General features: G+C 34.4%; 1 protein-coding gene across 1 annotated transcript; it reads right to left on the reverse strand.

The window, feature by feature from the left end:
* Positions 1–1,278: 1,278 nt before the first annotated feature.
* Positions 1,279–10,430, reverse strand: LOC129265996 (uncharacterized). Its single transcript, XM_054903886.2, has 2 exons — positions 10,116–10,430; positions 1,279–8,398 (listed from the first exon to the last, which is right to left on the reverse strand). Exons 1-2 carry the CDS (start codon positions 10,362–10,364, stop codon positions 8,180–8,182), a joined length of 468 nt encoding a protein of 155 aa, XP_054759861.2. The 5' UTR covers positions 10,365–10,430; the 3' UTR covers positions 1,279–8,179.
* Positions 10,431–20,359: the final 9,929 nt, after the last annotated feature.

Raw genomic sequence — 20,359 nt, forward strand, 5'->3', positions numbered from 1 at the left:
CATAAGTACATAAGCCTATGTTTGGCATTTATAAATGTTTTATAAATGATTCACTCAACAAAACAAATCTTAATTGCTCCAACTTAACATCATTCACATCCAAATTTTATTTTGACTGTCTTGCATGTGTCCCTTTAGAGAGATTGATTCATCAGAAGTACACATACCTGGGGGTGAGATCATATGCTCTTATTTCAAGAGAGGATAATACCATACTAAATTAAAAGCTGCTTGCATACTATGAGTATAAGTGCACAATGGATATATGAAGGGACTATTAATATTGACCATCTGTTTCTATAGAGATTAAGTACAGGTCGGTGTTTGGAATACATTACACGTTGACTGTAAAATCTAGTGTTTTAAAGAACACCACTCAGTTTTCTGTGAGAACCACAACCATGAGTGTTAGAAATACACCATGGATTTAAATACTTATAACATCAAATAGTGTAAAAATAATCAAGAAGGAAAGGTATATATCGAAATTTTTAACATGCAACATTCAGTTTATATTTACACGTATAACAAAATCAATGTTTTCCTTGCATCACATTTATCCTTTCATGCAGCAGCAGTATCAAATTGGCAATATTCTACATCTTACATGGCAATACACCCAACACCCAAATACCTCTATTGTGAGATTTTGAATATCATTTTATCACACATTAGATTGGGGCAACTAGCAAGACTAAATTACAGAATAAAATTTAAAAAATTCAAGCATACATCCATGACATGTTCATGGTGCATTATTGTGAAGAAGAATCTTTCATAATGCTGACATGAACAAATACAATTAATGAATTTACTTTCATATAACAGAATAAAAAGGACTTAAATTATATTAAGATAACATTACAGATACGCATCACTGATGTTATTCAAGATATAACTTTTAAAAATAAGACAAATAAAAGGTGATGAAACATGTTGATCAATGCAGAACAAGGTGATGAGCTAATAAACAAAATAATAATGCTGATCTTAAGTATAGTAAATCACATACTCCAGCATGCCACTTACCACTGATGAAAAATGTAGGGTAATAATCTTTAAGGTCCTTTAAAGCCTGGTAAAGAGACAGTAAGTGTGAATTACATGTATACTCCGGTATCATTATCTAACATTGAAATTGTGTTGTGGAAATTGAATCTTTTTTTATCTGTTGATTCATTATGAAAATTTAAAGTTTGAATTTGAGGACATCTACACTACCAGTCACAATTCTTTGACTCACTAGTGCCCTCATTCGATGTATTTATTTTAATTTTTGAAAGGGACTCTGCACATTAATCGTACAAATTTTAGTGATTGAGCGTTAGAAAGTTGAAGGCAAAGATCCTCTGCATCGTTTAGGGCTTACATATAATCAAGTATTGGATTTGAATAGTGACAGACAGTTTTTTTTTTTTTGGGGGGGGGGGTTGCCATGCTTTAACCAACATTGCACTTTCTAAGCCTGCAAATATGTTGCAAAAAGGTAGGAATCCCTATTGTAGCATCCCTGATTATGAATGTACAACATGTGTATTATAATGTCAAAGCCTTGGAATATTGTAAACAATAGAACAAAGTTATTAGATTAAGAACTTAGTTTCTCTTGCATTAAATTATAAACTTGGCATAGTTTGATATTTCCTGTCATTTGATGAAACAATGGGTACAGATGAAACAGTGCCAAACAAAATCTCTGTTTCTTTCTCATGTCAATTTCATAACTGTATACTGCACTTTACTGTAAGTACTGTATCAGGAATCTAATAAACAAAGACATGTTTGAATTAATATCATTACCAGTGAGTTCTGTAGTGGAACAAGGACAACTTTTAAAAAAAATCCAACATAGGAAAGTGGTGTGGCGGTCCTGCTAGTCCAACTCTCTTGTAGAAACTTCCTCAGAAGAATGCTACCAGTATTTGCTTGTTGGTAGTGCGAGAAACTAGTGGTTCCCCTCAATTTTGAATTTACACTATTAAGTTTCCATGGTGATATCATTATCCATGGTAATAAGAACAGGGTTCTCGAGGCCTTCAAATGAACTAAAGATAATGCTTGGTGCTTGAAGTGAGAATACAAAGAAGGCAAATGGCCTTTCTGGGAGCACACTAGAGGTGCCACTATCACATCATTGTCCTTAGCAATGAGAACAAGTGTTATAAACTACATAAAAGGCTTGTTGCTACATGTAGAAGTGAGAACGCCAATGACTCTCCTCAGTGAACGCTCAGTGCACCACTATCTTAGAAATCCCAGCATTACCCTTAGTAATGAGAACATGCTAATGAAGTCATACAAAATGTTATGCAATATCTATGCAAAACCTACTGCTAAATGCAAACATACACTCAAGTTACTTATACATGTAAGTAGGAGTATTACGTAATGTAGGAGTATCATGTAATGTAAGAGTATCACATAATGTAGAGTGGGCAAAGGATTGTCAACTTTTAAGGACGTTCCACAGTTATGTTTGTGCGCATCATGATCTGCGCATATTTTACACTCTGCGCGCTGATGTCACAATGGATGAACTGGTGATTTAATCAGCTGTAGGTAATGTGAGCTGATTTTTCTCCTTATCTGCACTAACTGCAGATCCGATGTGTTATTTTATGAAGCTAATAAACTAGAATTATACCATGGACCATTTTTTTTATTCCTCTACAATTTCAAAATAGTATCTCTGTAGTGCTGCAAAGTATGATGAATATGACCCCGAGTTTGAATAAATGGAAAAGTGGTTTGGAATTTTTCCTCATATAGATACTGCTCTTGGCGCGTTTTCGGGTGTTTTAAGAAAAGCAAATTTGCTCTCATACATGTAATAAGAGTGCTGATAGTTTGAAAACAAGCACATGAACCCATAATTTTTAATGTTTGCACCTCTTAGGTTTGGTGTAAATGACATGGGTTTTGAATAAAGTGCATTTCTTTTACTTCTCAAGTTTGTTATTGAAATTTGACATTTTTGAGGTTGAATATCTTTCCCGCAATTTCTAAGAACTGAGAGTGTTGTTAGACTTAAATGAGTAAACAATTCACAGCAATAGAGATAGATTATCCATCTTACGGATACAATTATTAATCATATTGCAAAATTTGAGGAAATTTTCATGGATTTTGACTATTGGAATAGGGCTTTAAACTCATTGTTGTGATCTCGTGAGGTCTAAAAATGCCAAATTCTTTTGGATGCGCAATTCTTAAGAACATCATCCATTTTGGATTAACTTTGAAGCTCTATAGCAAAAAATCAAGCACATGGACCCATGTTAATTTTTGCATATTTGGAATATTCAGGTGCTAAAGTATCTACGTGCAAAGTATGATGAACATGACATGATTTTCAATGTTTGGGAGCAAGACTATGGAACCATTCGCATTTTAGACGGTATAAACAGACTTTTGCTTGTTTTCGGCGCATTTTGGGCTGTTTCAAGCCAACTCGCAATACTTTGGACACTGATAATTTGAAAACGAGCACATGGACCCCATAGTTTAAATGTCTTAACTTCTTCAGAATATATTCCTCTACAAATCTGGAGAGTATGATGAAAATGACATGGATTTTGAATGTTTGGGGGCAAAACTACGGAACCATTCGCATTTAGACAGCATTATTAGACTTTGGCACGTTTTGGGCGCATTTTGGGCAATTTTCATGCCAACTCGCATCACTTTGGACACTCATAGTTAAAAAAACGAGCACATGGACCCCATATTTTTAACTTCCCTACACCTTCGATATGCATTCCTCTACAATTTTGCCGAATTTGATGAAAACGACATGAATTTTGAAAAAAGTGCAGCTTACAAAATACTTTTTAAAATTTTTTAGTCGATTCACGTCTTTGATGATTTGTTTTTTCCAAGTTTTTGCACCATTCTTGCCAAATGAAGGCGCTGCTGACTCCAAATAGATATAGTTTTACCACTTAAAAGACTTTCTCTTACTTTGGTATACACTTTGTTATATATCTTGAAAATTTGATGAAGTTTGATTGCATATCATTCAAATACGGTGACTTTGAAGACCCGTAGAAGAAAAATGAGCACATGAACCTTTATTATTTTTAGCATTTTCATAATGCATAGATACCAAAGAAACTCTCTGCAAAATTTGGTGAAAATGACATGGACTTAATTTTAACTGTGGAACGTCCTTAACTGCACACAACTGATCATGTCTATTAATAGATGAACAAGTGGTTTCATTTATAGATACATGTATTCTGACAAAAAATCTAGTTTTTCCTTTGTTATATTGAATATGAGTGTTTCAGAACCATCACATCAGAGATAAAATACTCTTGAAAAATGTGAACACATTTGGCAAAAACTGTATAGCAGGGTACATGTTGAGTATCATTGGGGATTTCACTATAGATACATGTATGGGCCAGGTAAATTATTTTCATAAATGGACAGTGCATATAACCACATACTGACTACAAAAGGTCAGGAAATACTGAACATGTATTTACCACAAATAACACTTTGGGGCATGCATGTATTTATTCATATACAATTATAACTTTTCAAATATAAGCTCTGCTTTATAGAGGCAAGTTCATATTTGATCATGCAAGTAAATAATGTTGTTAATGAAAAGTAACTATTTAAATTTAAAAAAATGAATATTGATATCAAACTTATAATCAATGCTACATAAAGATAGAGTATTTTAAATACTGGAATAATATATGGTTTGATTGTGATAAAAAGAACAGTACATGTACAGTGCCAGGACCAAACGCAATAACTCAACCTTCTGTAATACAGGTTGGAAAGATACATAGGTTTCCATACCAATCAATCACATAATCTATGGTGTCTTTGAAAATCATTTTGTTTAGAACTGATAAAATTTTACTGTTATCTTCATTTGCATCTATCTAAAAGTGAAATAAATATAACATAAACCAACTAAGAACGAAATAAATAAAGGTTCTATATTTGGGAACTCCTCAAAGAGTAGTAACTTATTTCCTTTTCACCAATATTATGAATAAATAAAGGGTAGTAGCCAGAAGAGAAATAATAATTTTGAAATGAAATTTGAAAATAAGTTATTACCACCTTTAAAATGAAAGTCTTGACTCAAGAGTACAAGCATGTATACATGTACATCACATCATGGATGCAATATCAAAAGAGAAAGATTAAGTTTTATAATATAACAGATTAAAAAATATATAACCAGATACATGTACATGTATATTGTTCTTTCATACTTAACGGTCTCCATCATGTGTTGTATTACATTTGTGCTCGCTCACAATGACAGTAGTGACAAGAACTGTAACAGTATGACTGTATTTGATTCTCACATTTTGTGGGTAGGCGATATAACAGGGACTTTCCCGAAAACGAAATGTACAAGTACTTCATTATCAGAGACATAATACAGTACATGAACTTACAAATACTTTCTTAAATTGCACAAATACAAAACTAAACCATATAAAAAGGATACCCTTGAATTATAACACATGTAAATGACAGGTGGACCAATCTAGCTTATCAATTCATAATAACACTGGAGGAATTTGGCAAATAAGATAGGACTTTGAACTGTGTAATACCATTACAGTGTCTCCTTAAACAAATAATAATCTACACCCCATACACCTGGAAAACTACTCTGCATATTTTCAGAGATTGAACTTTTCCTATTGAACAGTAGGTTGTGGTATTGTGGAACACACTGTAAATCCAGAAAATACAAATCAGATCAATAAAATACCTGTAATGCAGGTACGGGTAATACGATATACAGTAGTACTACCACAGCAGTACAGCAGCAACAGAATTTATAACAAGATTTGAATTTGTGATCACTGCTATCAGTATACTGTAAATGGAAAACTGACAAATATTTTTACCATCAATGGACTTTTCCAGAGATACTTGTAAATGATTTGATTTGAAGTAAGATTTGAAGTCAAGAAAATTGCCAACATACATGTACATAATTTAATTGAATGTGCAATGTACAGAGTACATGTAATGTGTGTGTGTGTACCTGGAGCATGATCTGACCAATGATTGATGATATGGAATTACAACTGGAAATTTAAGAATAATTTTTAGTCACACTTACATCTCAATGAAAATACACCATGTTTAGTGTAGAATTGGAAAGAATGACATTCTGAATAGGAATAATCTTTCTTGCAGTATATCTGAACCTTTTGCAGACCTTGTCATCTGTTTTCACAAAAATCATGAAATCAAACAGATCAATTGCAATATTTAATTAAATTGAAGTGAAAGTGAGAAATATTTGTTAATGACCACAATGGAAATCAAACATTGCAAAATTGACAAACCAATATCTTGAATTTATTGCTGTCCCCACAACCAAATGAAGAACAGGACAAAACTACTCTTGACTTACGGAAATTATTAAAACCACAAGTGACATCACTGCTTATTAAACCTTTGTACTTACTGATGCTCCATGTAAAAAGCTCGAAGGGGATTTTTCTTTTGACAACTACAGTATGATGAAAAGTTAGAAATACTTCCTGTAACTTACTATAGCTGCATTTGATCTATAGATACCTTGTGGTACATGTAGATTTGCCCTGTGCCAACTGCTATCAGGTCTACTACTACCTCTACAAAAGCTTGTACATGTTCTGTAAACTTATCAATTTTCTTTTTTTTCCCATGGAAGAAGACAATAACACTTGTACACAAAGTTAATATTAATGGAAGTTATGGAACTATCTCTATCTCATCTCTATATATTCTTAATCACTTAACTTTTGCATTAAGTTACTGAAAATATCAATTGAAATAATAATACAAATATTTAATCAATGATTTCTGTATTACCGTAATTCAAGCCAGTTTTGATTTCCATTTATCACAGACCCCATACATGTACGAGTGACATACAAAATGCACTACATGTACATGTGTATTTTACACTCTACAGTCCATCTCAGGGGTCTCGAGTGTATACAAATTATTTTTTATGGCAAGGCACTACGTTTTTGTACATAATATTAACCACAAAACACCATTTAAGTCCGAACTATTACAAATCTATAAAAAAGTTATTCTTTTAATAAAGCTATATGATATATGGCAGTTAGCTTTTTTGTAAGACACATTGGGTGTATCGATCAATGTATTGCTCCATTTAAAACGTTTGTATTGAAATAAATCATTGCTATAGTAATCCTGAATGATTTACCATACATTTTGCTTTTATATTCTTGGTTGTACATTTGTAAAACTACACATCTATCATGAAGATCCTGAATTTTAGGATATCTCCTGATTTGATTTGTGAAATAATTATCTTTGCCAGTATTGTATACAAAAAGTGTATGCATTATCACCAAAACTCTATTGTTGTAACATGACGGAATCAGAAAAAATAATTGTTGGTTCTTGACACTACTGGTGCCACTATGTGCTACACTAAAATAGTAAATGTGAAATATTTGCAGCTTTCATAAACCAATCAAATTTGTATCTTAATTATATATTATTGACTCAGATAGAATAGAGAGAGACAGCAGCAAATTGAGTGAAAAGGTTACACATTTACTGTTGAACTCGCTCGTAATTTTCATTCTGATTAAAAGCTTCTTAAAGATCCCTGGCTAATCAATCATTACAACAAAGTGTGGCTACATACATGTAGCTATTATCATTTTGTAATGATGTCTTTTTGTGACCTACATTCCTAGAAGATATGTCTCAGGGGCAATACTGATGTCTCTGGTTGTTGCCATGTTTGATAAAACTCTGACAAGCACTCTGATGAGATTCCAGCATTCATTCACCCTCCTTAAACTCAGAATGGTATCTCCTCGGACTTGGAGCTGATGCCTTTCTTTTTTAAAAACATGTGCACAGTTCAATTAAAACCATCACCTCCGGAAAGTGTTCAAGAGAAATAGAGCTAGAATAAATAGTTAGACTTAACTTTTGGTCTTCCATTCTTGAACAGCAACATATAAAATGAGCATATTTCCTGCGGCCTGCTCACTCTTTCAATAACTCCACAACCATAAATCTCCACCCAGGCAGCTTTACATTGTCCTGACCTTACAACTCCTTTCAGATGGTGTGAGAGCAGCATATTCATTGACTCTTCGCCTCTGTTCCCAGAAAGATTTCAACAATTTGTTGCCTTCTCTTGAACAAGGATTCACTGTAGAACACATGACTTTGACTTGTCAGTTTGATGACTGATTGCTTTGGCAAAACAAATGGCTGACATCCACTCCAACTGGTCGGCTTCATTTTCTGCTTGCAGAAAGAAGGACCGATTGTAGTTCAGTGGCTGGAGTTTGAACACAAACAACTTTTGGTCCATGATTGAATCTGAAATGTCTGTCCCATCCAATGGTATGCTTTTGTCCAATGACTACATGAAAGGAAGAAAAAAAAAAAAAAAAAACATTTCATACATATATTCATTTTAATGCAATTAAAATGTTTAGCTTCTTGGTTTAATCCTTTTTTTTTAATTGGAGACAACTGACCCCACCCAAATTAATTGCATCTCAATGAGGTACATTTTTTTATTTTTTATTAGAGCTTAACTTCCCTTAAAGGTCAAGTCCACCCCAGAAAAATGATGATTTGAATAAATAGAGAAAAATCCAACGAGCAAAACGCTAAAAATTTCATCAAAATCGGATGTAAAATAAGAAATCTATGACAATTTAAAGTTCCGCTTATTTTTCACAAAACAATTATATGCACATGTACAGTATCTCAGTGACATGCAAATGACACAGTCGATGATGTCCATCACTCACTATTTCTTTTGTTTTTCATTGTTTGAATTATACAATATTTCATTTTTTACAGATTTGACAATAAAGACCAACTTGACTGGACAATATAGTATTAAAACAATATGCTAATTCCACATGTTCAGGGAGGAATTAATCTTTGTTTCACTTGACAATGAGGAGAAAATTAGAATATTTTATATGAAATACAACAGAAATAGTGAGTGGATGACGTCATTAGTTCATTCGCATACCGACCAGGATGTACATATAACTGTTTTGTGAAATTAAGCAAAACTTTAAAATGTCATAACTTTCTTATTTTACATCCGATTTTGATGAAATTTTCAGTGTTATACTTGTTGGATTTTTCTCTTTTTATTCAAATCAATTAATGGTTGGGGTGGACTTGTCCCTTAAGTTGGACCTTTCTACTCTGTCACTAGGAGCGTAACAAATCATGTGGCCACTCTCATTATTCTATCACTTTCATCATCAAACTTAACCCAGGGAGCTCTGGCCCGCGAAGCGGGCCGAAGCCTCGGAGTCCACCATGCATTTAGACATAGACACAGGACTAGGGTAGATTGTGGTCTCAATAACTTGGAAAGAAAATTGTGAAAACAGAAATTATGCACTTACCACGATTATATGGATGAAGGTCTATCGCGTGGCAGTATCCTGACATCGAGGCACAGACTGGAACCTCAAAAAAACGAAAAGTTCTGTCGCGATACCTCTCCTAATTCTTTCAAAATTCATAACAAAATTGCCGATCGAGACTGGGGTAGGAGAGAACTTTTTGTTTTTTTGAGGTTCCAGTCTGTGCCTCGATGTCAGGATACACGACAGACCTTCATCCATATAATCGTGTAAGTGCATAATTTCTGTTTTCACAATTTTCTTTCCAAGTTATTGAGACCACAAACTACCCTAGTCCCGTGTCTATGTGTAAATGCACGGTGGACTCCGGGGGAGTGATTCATCAACATTTTTGTCCGACAAGTTGTCAGATCTGACAACTTTCCTTGATGTTGATTGGCTATGGAGCACTGTTACTATGGCAACTGTCGGATAAAATGGGACTTGTCAGATAAAACGTCCGACAAGTCCTTTCAAAGTTTCATGAAACGCTCCTTGGGCTTGGGTTACATCAAACTCTAATTTACTAGTCTAATCCTTTTCAAATTAATTAAGATACAGGATGGGTAGATCTACTATAAGGTAGATCTTACCCACCCACTTTCCTCTTTTTCTCCCCGCCTCCAAAACAAACTCATCATCATTTTCAACCATGACATGCATGTATCACATGATCATCACACAACCGCTTCAATTCATCACCTCTGAGTTGTGTCCATAAATTAGCTCATCCCTCCTCAACGCGAACCAACGCTTTTTCCATTTTTTCGACACCCGGGATCTTTTCAATAACCAGCCGCATTTTGTGTCATCCAAGTCATAAATATCATGGCTACTTCTCGTGCTTAAAGTGTTGTTCTTGGAGCCTGATGAATTAGAGGAAGAACAGGCAGAAGATCTCTCTGAGGCGTGAGAAGAGCAGGAGCCGTTCCTCCCTGGATTGGCAGCCATGGTTGTTTTGATTCTCAATGCAATGCAATTGCAAATAACCAACCACACATGATAATTATGTACGTTTGTCAATAATACTATTATGGTATCCGCAAGGCGGCTAAGAACTGTACTAGTAGTCCAGGAAAAATAAGGTTTGACCTCAAACAAATTGCAACAGAATTTTTTTCACCACAATGCATTTCCTTGAAGTCCCCAAAATGACATACTAAAAGTCCAGAAAAATCCAAGTGGTGGAAAGACGTCTAATTTGCATAAATCCAAAATGGCGGCCATCGTGAGAACTTTTCATGATTATTAATAGTAGTACAAACACTAGTCTGATCATAGCACCTTTAAAAATAATGATTAAAGCATCAAAAGTTCACCAGTGTTATATCTTACCATAGGCTTCATTCTAAAATTAGAATGCAAGTCAGATTTGACCTCTGATGACCTCTAGAGGTCAATGACCTTTAGGTCAATGACCTCAAAATATCAGAAAAATTGATGATTTGCATCATTAGTTCATGATAAATATGGTTATAATGCAAAAAAAATCAATATTGACTTTCAGGGTATCCTGATATTCTAGAATGAAGTTTGTGTATTATAAGTTTTAACCTTTGACCCCGGAGCACAGGCAAAGTTCAATGACCTTAACATATTCGAATATTGACACTTAGCATCAATGGTTTATGGAAAATAGGCCTCTTGTGTAAAATTGCTGTACAATTTATTTCAGCATGAAAATATTGTAATGCATTTCCATGAAGTCTCTAATACGACATACTAAAAGTCCAGAAAAATCCATGTCGTGGAAAGACGTCTAATTTGCATAAATCAACAATGGCGGCCATCGTGAGTATCTTTCATATTTATTAAGAGTGGTACTAATACTGATCTAATCATAGCTCTTTCAAAATTATGATTAAAGCATTAAACTTTCACCAATTGGTATTATATTTTATTATATGCTTGATTTCAAAATTAGGATGCAAGTCAGAGTTGACCTATGCTGACCTCTAGAGGTCAATGACCTTAAAAATAAGAACATTTATGTTTTGCATCATAAGCTCATAATAACAATGGTTTTAATGCAAACAAAAATATTAAATATTGACTTTCAAGGTATCCTGATATTCTAGTAAGAATTTGGTGGGTTTTAAGATTTGACCTTTGACCCTGCAGAGCTAGAAAAGGTCAATGTCCTTAATATTGTGGAGTATTGATGCTCAGTGCTCACTGTTTTACGATAGGCTTAAATAGGCCTATCATGTAAAAAAAATTGCAATACTATTTATTTCAACACAGTGCATTTCCATGAAGTCTCTAAAATGACATACACGAAGCAAAAGTCCCGAAAAACCCAAGTGGTGGAAAGGCGTCGAATTTGCATATATCCAAAGTGATCCAAAATGATTAATGGTAGTAGTACAAACACTGGTCTGATCATAACACTAAAATTATGATTAAAGCATTGAACTTTCACCCATGTTACATCTTATCATAGGTTTCATTAAAAAAATGTGGATGTAAGTCAGATTTGATGTCTGCTGAACTCTAGAGGCAATGACCTAAATGATTATTGACGTCGAAATATCATAAAAATTGATGTTTTGCATCATAAGTTCGTTATAAACATTGTTAGTTTGTGAGAATAATTAATTCTAACTTGTAAGGTCCTTTTATATTCATGAGAAAATAGATAAGTATTAAAAGTTGTGACCTTTAACCCTGAGGGCTTCAAAGGTCACTGGATTTAAAATATCCAGTAAATCCAGTAAACTTAACTAGTTTACTAACCAGCTTCTGCTGAATAGAGCAACCCGGTACAAGCCACAGCAAAGTGAATATCTTCCATGGAACCAATCGCTTTGCAGCACGCTTTGCTATACAGTCCCATTTTCCAGAAATGTAGAGGAAGGGTAAAGTAATTGCTATCCTCAAACCTGGGCAAGATCCAAATGTGCCTAAAAGCTTTAGGCCAATCCCCCTACTATGATATCTCTACAAGCTACTTAAGCATCTCATCCTGAACAAAAGATGGTCCAATTATAGAACAACATCCTATTCCTAACCAGGCTGGTTTTTAACTTGGGAAATAATATACAGGCTAGGTTCTCAACCAGACTCAGTTAACTGAGGACAGTTAAGTAACTAACGGGTGTAGAACATTTTGTTGAATTAACAACTGCATCTGACACTGTGATCTACTCATATAATGGTACAACACATTGAAGACATTCATCTGACCAAACTCATCAAACTTCTACTAGAAAACAGATTTCTCTTGATGGAGCTCAACAGGAAGACCAGCTGTAAAGAATTCGAAAGAATTGACTCTTTCAAGGTAGTGTTCTCGCTCGAGTCCCGTCTTCTTCTCTTCTTCTAACCCAACCTAGACAAAGGTTAGCTTGTTTCATCCCCGCAATCCTCATGCTTGGAGGAAATTCAAAACAACCTATGGTTGGAATTCCCTTATAGAACTGTGACCATGCAATTTATCTTGGTGTCACTAATGGTCAGTCACATTAAGATGAAGGGGGAAAGTGAGGATCCATAACAACCTTGTCAGGAACTGACAAACTCCTCCTGGAAGCCAGTACTCTGCTACAGAGTATGCATGTCTCTAGACAATAAGTGGGAATATCACACACTATCTAAGGCCAAAAAAAGTGAAGTCTGTATGTCCTGTCAGGTATTACCCATCTTATGCAGATCAATAGCTAGCACCACAGAGCTCTTAGCAAAGCGAATATACCGTCCATCCATTCTATGATACCAAACTAGTTGAAAAAAACTAAAATCTAGGAAACATATTTTTAATTCTGTTCAACCTCTGACAGAGTCACCATTATGACTAAGTGCAAGTTATGGGAAGAGAAGGGCAATGTCATCCAGCATCATTGTAAGCTGCATCTCCCTTCTAAAGGGCAACTACACAAGATACAATCTAGATAGGAAAACTTCCATATCTGTCGGGGAGTATACACAGATTATAACAGCAAAATTTTAATTGAGGCATTTCACATATCATGTCAAACCTACCCAATGCTCTAACCTCAGTCAGGATCGTACTAGCAAAAAAAGACCTGGGGTTCGTTTTACTCATGCAACTTTACCATTGTGTCAGTTACCATTGTAACATGGCTCAGCAGCCAATCAAAATCAAGGTAACCATGGTAGTTGCCATCGTGGCAAAGTACAGCAGTTGTAACTCTTTATGAAACGGGCCCCTGATGACTGCAAACAGAAGGCTGTGCAATAGTCCCGGTCTAACATTGTCTAATCAAATATATGGCATTGAATTGTAGGGCCTACATGTAGACGATGGGCACAAAAGATTAACTTTTAAATAGTCAAAATAATTAAGAGGGAATTGCTGAGTATTGAAGATTTTAACCCTTGACATCTGAGGGCCTTTAGAGGTCATTTTCAGAGGTCAATGACCTCAAAGTATGAGAATGTTAGTACTTAGCGTCATTGGTTCATAACAAACAAGGCTATCGTATACAAATGATACAGTTTTGTTATTTTTCAACAGATCATTTGGGTAAAGTCGCAGATCTCAGCATTTGACTGCTGAGAAAAGTGAAGGTCAATTATCTCAATTATCAGTGATGCCGAGTACCAACATTTTTACATTTTAAGACCAATCATCTTTAAAGGTCTTCAAATTTCAAAACTCAAAGCCTGTAGCAATTATCTCTTGAATTTTCAGGCACATAAGAGTTGATATGACAAATATTTAAACACGAACATGCGAATCAGGAACTATCGATATAAAACATCAATTTGCTGATATTTCAAAGTCGTTGACCTTGAGGTCATTGCCCCGTAGAGGTTAATGACATTATAACCACGGAGCTACTCACCAGTGACTGTTTAAGGCTTTCATTTTTAAAAGAGTTATGATAAACCAGTGTTTCTACCGTACCTGGAATGGGATAATCATGTAACATTCTAACGATGACAGCCATTTTGGATTTATGCAAATTGGCATCTTTCCACCTCTTGGATTTTACTGGACTTAAAGTATATCATCTTGGAAACTCTATGGAAATGTATTGTGTTGATATAAAATGTATTGCAATATTTTTACGTGAAAGCCTTGTATATCATTAACCAGTCAGTGTCAATATTCTATAACTTATAGCTCATTGACCTTTGTCATCTCTCCAGACAGTGTCAGAGGTCAGAACTTCAATTTACAAAATTCTCTCTAGACTATCAGGAACGATACCTTGAAAGTCAATAAAACATATTTATTTTGCATTTTAACCATTGTTTTATGAAATAATGATGCAAAACATCAATTGTCTGATATTTCAAAGTCATTGACCTATGATCTGACCAGTGTTGGTATACTGCTACTATAGTAACCATGAAAAATTCTAACGATGACCTCCATTTTTTATTTATGCAAATTAGATGTCTTTCCACAACATTGATATTTCTGGACTTTTAATGTCATTTTGCAGACTTCATGGAAATTCATTGTGCTGAAATAAATTATATTGCACTTTTTACACGAGATGCCTGTTTATCATAAACTACTGAAGCTAAGTATCAATATTCTAACATGTAAAAGTTATTGACCTTTGCCAGGTCAAAGGTCAGAATCTATAATACACAAAATTCTTTCTAGAATAACAGGATACCTTGAAAGTCAATATTGAATGATTTTGTTTGCTTTATAAATATTATAATATTCATCATGAACTAAAAATGTAAAACATCAATTTTCTGATATTATGAGGTCGTTGACCTTAAGGTCATGACCTCTAGAGGTTAAATATAATTTTAAAATGAAGGCTATGGTGAGATGAAGCCGTATGGCAAGTGAAAGTTAAATACTTTAATCATAATTTTTAAAAGTGCTATGATTATACCAGTGTTTGTACTAATATAAGTAATCATGAAAATTCTCATGATGGCGGCCATTTTGAATTTATGCAAATTAGACGTCTTTCCACGACATGGATTTTTCTGGACTTTTAGTATGTAATTTTGGGGACTTAAGGGAAATACATTGCAGTGAAAAAATTTGTTGCAATTTGTTTGCGGTTGACCCCCCAATTCAGTTATTTTTCCTGGACTGTAGAGCTAACACAATTTTTACAAATTTGAAATGAAATGTGGTTGCGTTTATTTTGATACACACTGCACAACATGATATATCCAGGGGCGTGGCTTCGTCAGTCCCCCCCCCCCCTCCCCCGAGAGGGCTAGGCCTTGATGTGGCAGCACTTTTTATGTAGCTGACAGAGAAACGGCTAATCTTATCTCTCCAAGTGGTTAAAAAAGAGTAGATAAATACATACAATTTTTAACTATACTCTATACATTATACATATAGTCTTCGAAAATGCATACAAAAGCGACATTTGTGAAATTTGAGTAGTCAATTTTGATACCTTATAAATTTATTAAAAAGAAAGAGATCAAGTTAGAATTTCATCCACATGCTAATAGTATATCAATAAGGTTTTCTGGAACATTTCTAGGTAATTGCTTTATTTTTCTCCGATTTATGTAAAATCATGTATTTCCAAAATTTTAAATTTTTGGGAAAAATGACAAAAAATGAAGTTTTCCACTTAAAATATCATCCAAATGACCAATTTATCCCATATGAATAGTACCAAATTGTAGGAAATTTATTTCTGCTTCATATGACACCAATTTTGTGGCAATTAGATGTTCATGTCAAAATCTATGTACAAAAATTCAAATTTTCTGAAAATTTGGCGGCCATTTTGGATTTATGCAAATTAGGCGTCTTTCCACCACTGGGATTTTTCTGGACTTTTAGTATGTCATTTTGGGGACTTCAGGGAAATGCATTGCGGTGAAAAAAATTATGTTGCAATTTGTTTGAGGTTGACCCCCCAAATCGGCTATTTTTCCTGGGCTATAGTGTACTATGCACATATCAAACTTGTTATACTATAGTAGTCCAGTGGCAGATAGATAGGGGGCCCACGATGAACGGAGATTTGCGAAGATTACTCGAGCCAGGCCTAGCTCAAAACCACTACGTTTGGCGACTTTAGTATCCCTTTAAAAGAAAATTAAAGTGGAAAGGTTTCAAAGGTTGAGTAATGACATTCGATAAATTTGTCAGAAAAGAACCAAAAGACTGTTTAATAGCACTCACTACACCACCGTACTCTATAAAGTTTGTACGAACATTGAATCTTTCTCTAAATTTATTCAACGAAAGAAAATTTCCTGAATCATTCAAAATATCATTTATAAATCTCACTCCCTTCTTGGGTATTAGACCATCCGATAATTCACCATTTGAAGCACTTGATTTATAATCATGTATACGAAACATATTTCGTTAACATAATAATGAAAACTGGAATATAGGGTATGAATATACATATATTTATTTATATTGACTTGAAAACGGGATATTTTAAGCGCCATGTAATCCTCTTCAACGGGACATTTTCACTGAACAGGCGATTCGAGGGCGACTTTGATATTTTCCCCCACTTCTTCCCATTTTATATTTCACCTTTCTTTCTTATCTTTCTTTCCCCTATATTCCCCCCCCCCCTCCCCCGAAATTTTTGAAAACTTAAAATAAAAATGTATGGTAAATGCTGCCACAGGCATCGTCTTCAAGATGTAAAATGCTCCAAAACAGCATTTTTCCCTCTTCGAATATTTAAATTTTCTTATCTGTTTGAAAATTTCGCTTTCGCTTCGTCGTCGAAATGCATCATTTAAAAAAACTTTTTAGCCATCCAAAGGCGTTTTATTTGGTCAAATAATTTCATAGTATAAACAAGCAAAAATTATTACAAAATCAATAAATGAAAACAATAAACAATACTACAATTTTCTCTCAAGTAGATAAAGAATGAAGTACCATCCATTTAATATCAAATTTGTTAAACAAACCCTATTTAGAACTAATATAATATGACAAATATATCCAGGGGCGGATCCAGGATTTTCCAAAGGGGGGGGGGGGGAAACATTTTTCGGAGGAAAAAAATTAACAAGCAAAAAAAATGGTTTTTAACCCCAAATTAACGATATTTCGTACCAGAGAAAATTTGACAAGCTAAAAAAAGTATTCACTTTTAAAAGAGGGGGCACACCTCTCTTTTAATGTCATTTTTACATTAACAATTTTAATTTTGCTTCTCAAAGGGAGGGGGCACGGGCGGGCTGTGCCCCCTGGATTCTCCAGTGAATATGTCTCTCATTTTCACAATAAATAATGTTTTTCATTTCGTTTATTTCCATTTTCAACAATTACAGTTTGTTTTGTACATTTTGACATACAAATAACAAAACATATTTCAAGTATATATCCCTGTACAAAAATTATATGCAAGATTATTACATATCAGGTTAATGGAGGAGGCTGCTAAAAAGCGGTGCTTGTAGAGTGCAGCCTCCTAATAAATATTCTTGTAGTTACATGTATACAAATCAAAATAACAACTTGAGCATTAACCAGTACAATAAAAAGAAATAGGGGGAAATTAAAATAGAAAAAGAAAATAAGAAAAAGAGAGATTTAAGGTCTCCAGAATCCAGCCCCTACTCACAAACGGACCTCGCTGATCAACAGGAAGAGATGGAAAAGTGTACGTCACACGATAATCATGTTTGATTTTTAAAAAAATACAAGAGTTTGAGTGATGAAAGGTTAATTCAATGGTTATCTTAGAGAAATTTTGTGATTTTATATTTAAAGAATTTAGGCTTGGTGATTCTTTGATGTTATTATTAATAGTTCCCCAGAGTCTAGGGCCTTCATAAGTAAAAATTGATTTTGCAAGGATGGTCCGTGGTAGTGGTAAATGGAATTCATCTGATTGACGTTTGGGATATTTGTGAAGAGAGTTTTGTTTTTGTTGAATGAAGAATCAAACATGGGTGGTAACATATTGTTGTTTAACTGATACATGAATTGACCTAAGTCTAAGTTATATGTGTTTTTATTTTTAGAATGTTATTGTTGAAAAACTAGTGATCTGTGTGGGATCTCCAGGACAAGTTGAAAATAACACACAACGCCTTCTTTTGTAAAAGCAATATTCTATCTAGGTAGATTGAGTGTGTATTTCCCCCAAACAATTACTCCATAATTTAGATACTAAAATTAATGTTGAATAAAGCATTTTTAGGGAGGAAGTTGGAAGAAAACAATTTACTTTGTTGATAACACCAATATTGCGTGAAATTGTACGACATATAAAGTCAATGTGTGTTTTCCAAGATAATTTGTTGTCTATTATAAGACCTAAAAATGTTGTTGTAGTAACAACTTCAATGTCTTTATTGTCCAGTTTAATATTAAATGGCAATTGTTGTGAAGAATTGCTAAAAAGCATGCATTTCGTTTTTTTTTACATTAATTTACAATAATTTTATTAGCCTTAATCCACTGTACCAACTTTTCCAGTTCAGTACATTATTTAAGATATCGGGGTTAGAATGGGAGAAGAGTACATTTGAGTCATCTGCAAAATGGACATAAGATAATATTTCAGAGGAGTTCAGGGGGGCGTTTCATCAACATTTTTGTCGACAAGTTGTCAGATCTGACATCTTTCTCTGATGTTGATTGGCTGAGAGGTACTGTTACTATGGTAACTGTCGGATAAAATGGGACTTGTCGGATAAAACGTCCGACAAGTCGGATAAAACGTCCGACAAGTCCTTTCATGAAACGCCCCCCTGGATGTCATTTATATATTATAAATAAAAGTGGGCCCGGAAGGCTGCCTAGAGGAACACCCCTTTGCATTAAATTCAGTTTGGATAGTACTTTGGCAACCTTGGATATTTTTTTATAGCATATATACTCCTATAGCATAGTGTTGCTAGTATTGAATACGAAAGCCCGAAAACACAAATAATACATCTTCTGTAAGGTTTACTACTGTGTGATGAGGAATTCTTTAATAACAGTTTATATTTATATTTAAGGGGGATGGTTATGGGTCAATTGTTAGGCCCCTAGAAAAGAGGGATGGGGTACATCATTGATGGGCCCAAGAGTACCAGATGCGGGGGGAATAGGGGCGCCCCATATTTGACCCTATAAACACTATATATCTATTTCGTTTCTATCAAGATATCAGAGCTCAACAGGAACACCATAATTGAAACAAAGAATAAAAAGCACCATGCAGCTAATGCATGAGGTAGGGGTGGCGGAACCCGGAGAGGGAGGGGGCTTCCTTTTTCCGAAACCCTGTATAAAAAAACGTAAACATGCTTGCTTAACCAGTGATTATTTTTTTACATGGCTCGTGCACCACCCCTCCCCCCTTTGTGCTCAGCCCCTACTTTCAAAACCGTTCAGATGTCACCAAAGGGCCCTATGCCTAATATGTACATGACTTGTAGTCTATATCTTTCTTTTCTTTTTTTCTTAAGAAAAAGAAATAGAAACACATCATTACTAAACAATCCTTCGCCACGGAGGGCTTCCGTTGACGCTAACTTATATGAGCCACTTTTTAAACAAAATTGAACAGAAGAGGTAAAAAGGGTATAATTTCGGGTGCACCTTTGGGTGATATAGGGAATACGTATTTAAAGATTCATGTAGACCTAATTTTGTAACTAAATATATTGTGATATGTCAAACTAAAAAAAAAACATATATACCTCCCAGTATCAAAAGTGAAAGAAAATGCCCGATTTCACCATATTTATTTCTTCTTATCGAGATAATGGCTCTCTCTATTCGCCAAAATGATCAAATCAAAGGAATTCCTGTTAACGGGCATGATGCAAAGATTTCTCTTTTAGCAGATGACTGTTGTATTTTTGGATGGTTCTAATTATTCTTTTAATCACCTTTTTAATACTTTACTACATTTGGTTTGCATTCTGGATGCATAATTAATTCATCTAAAACAGAAGCCTGGATTGGTTCTAAGCGGAATTGCCAAGTATTGCTAACCGGAGAATAACGTGGAAGACAAATACATTTAAATCTTCGGGAATCCCCTTTTCACTTAATTTTG

Source organism: Lytechinus pictus, chromosome 7, assembly GCF_037042905.1.
Source record: "Lytechinus pictus isolate F3 Inbred chromosome 7, Lp3.0, whole genome shotgun sequence".
NCBI lineage: Eukaryota > Metazoa > Echinodermata > Echinoidea > Temnopleuroida > Toxopneustidae > Lytechinus > Lytechinus pictus.

Excerpts from the sequence above, each read along its gene's own strand:
- LOC129265996 (XM_054903886.2), bottom strand. The coding sequence starts at position 10,364 with ATGGCTGCCAATCCAGGGAGGAACGGCTCCTGCTCTTCTCACGCCTCA. Across the intron at positions 8,399-10,115 it reads TTTATGGACACAACTCAGAG|TCATTGGACAAAAGCATACC; the intron begins GTGATGAATTGA and ends CCTTTCATGTAG.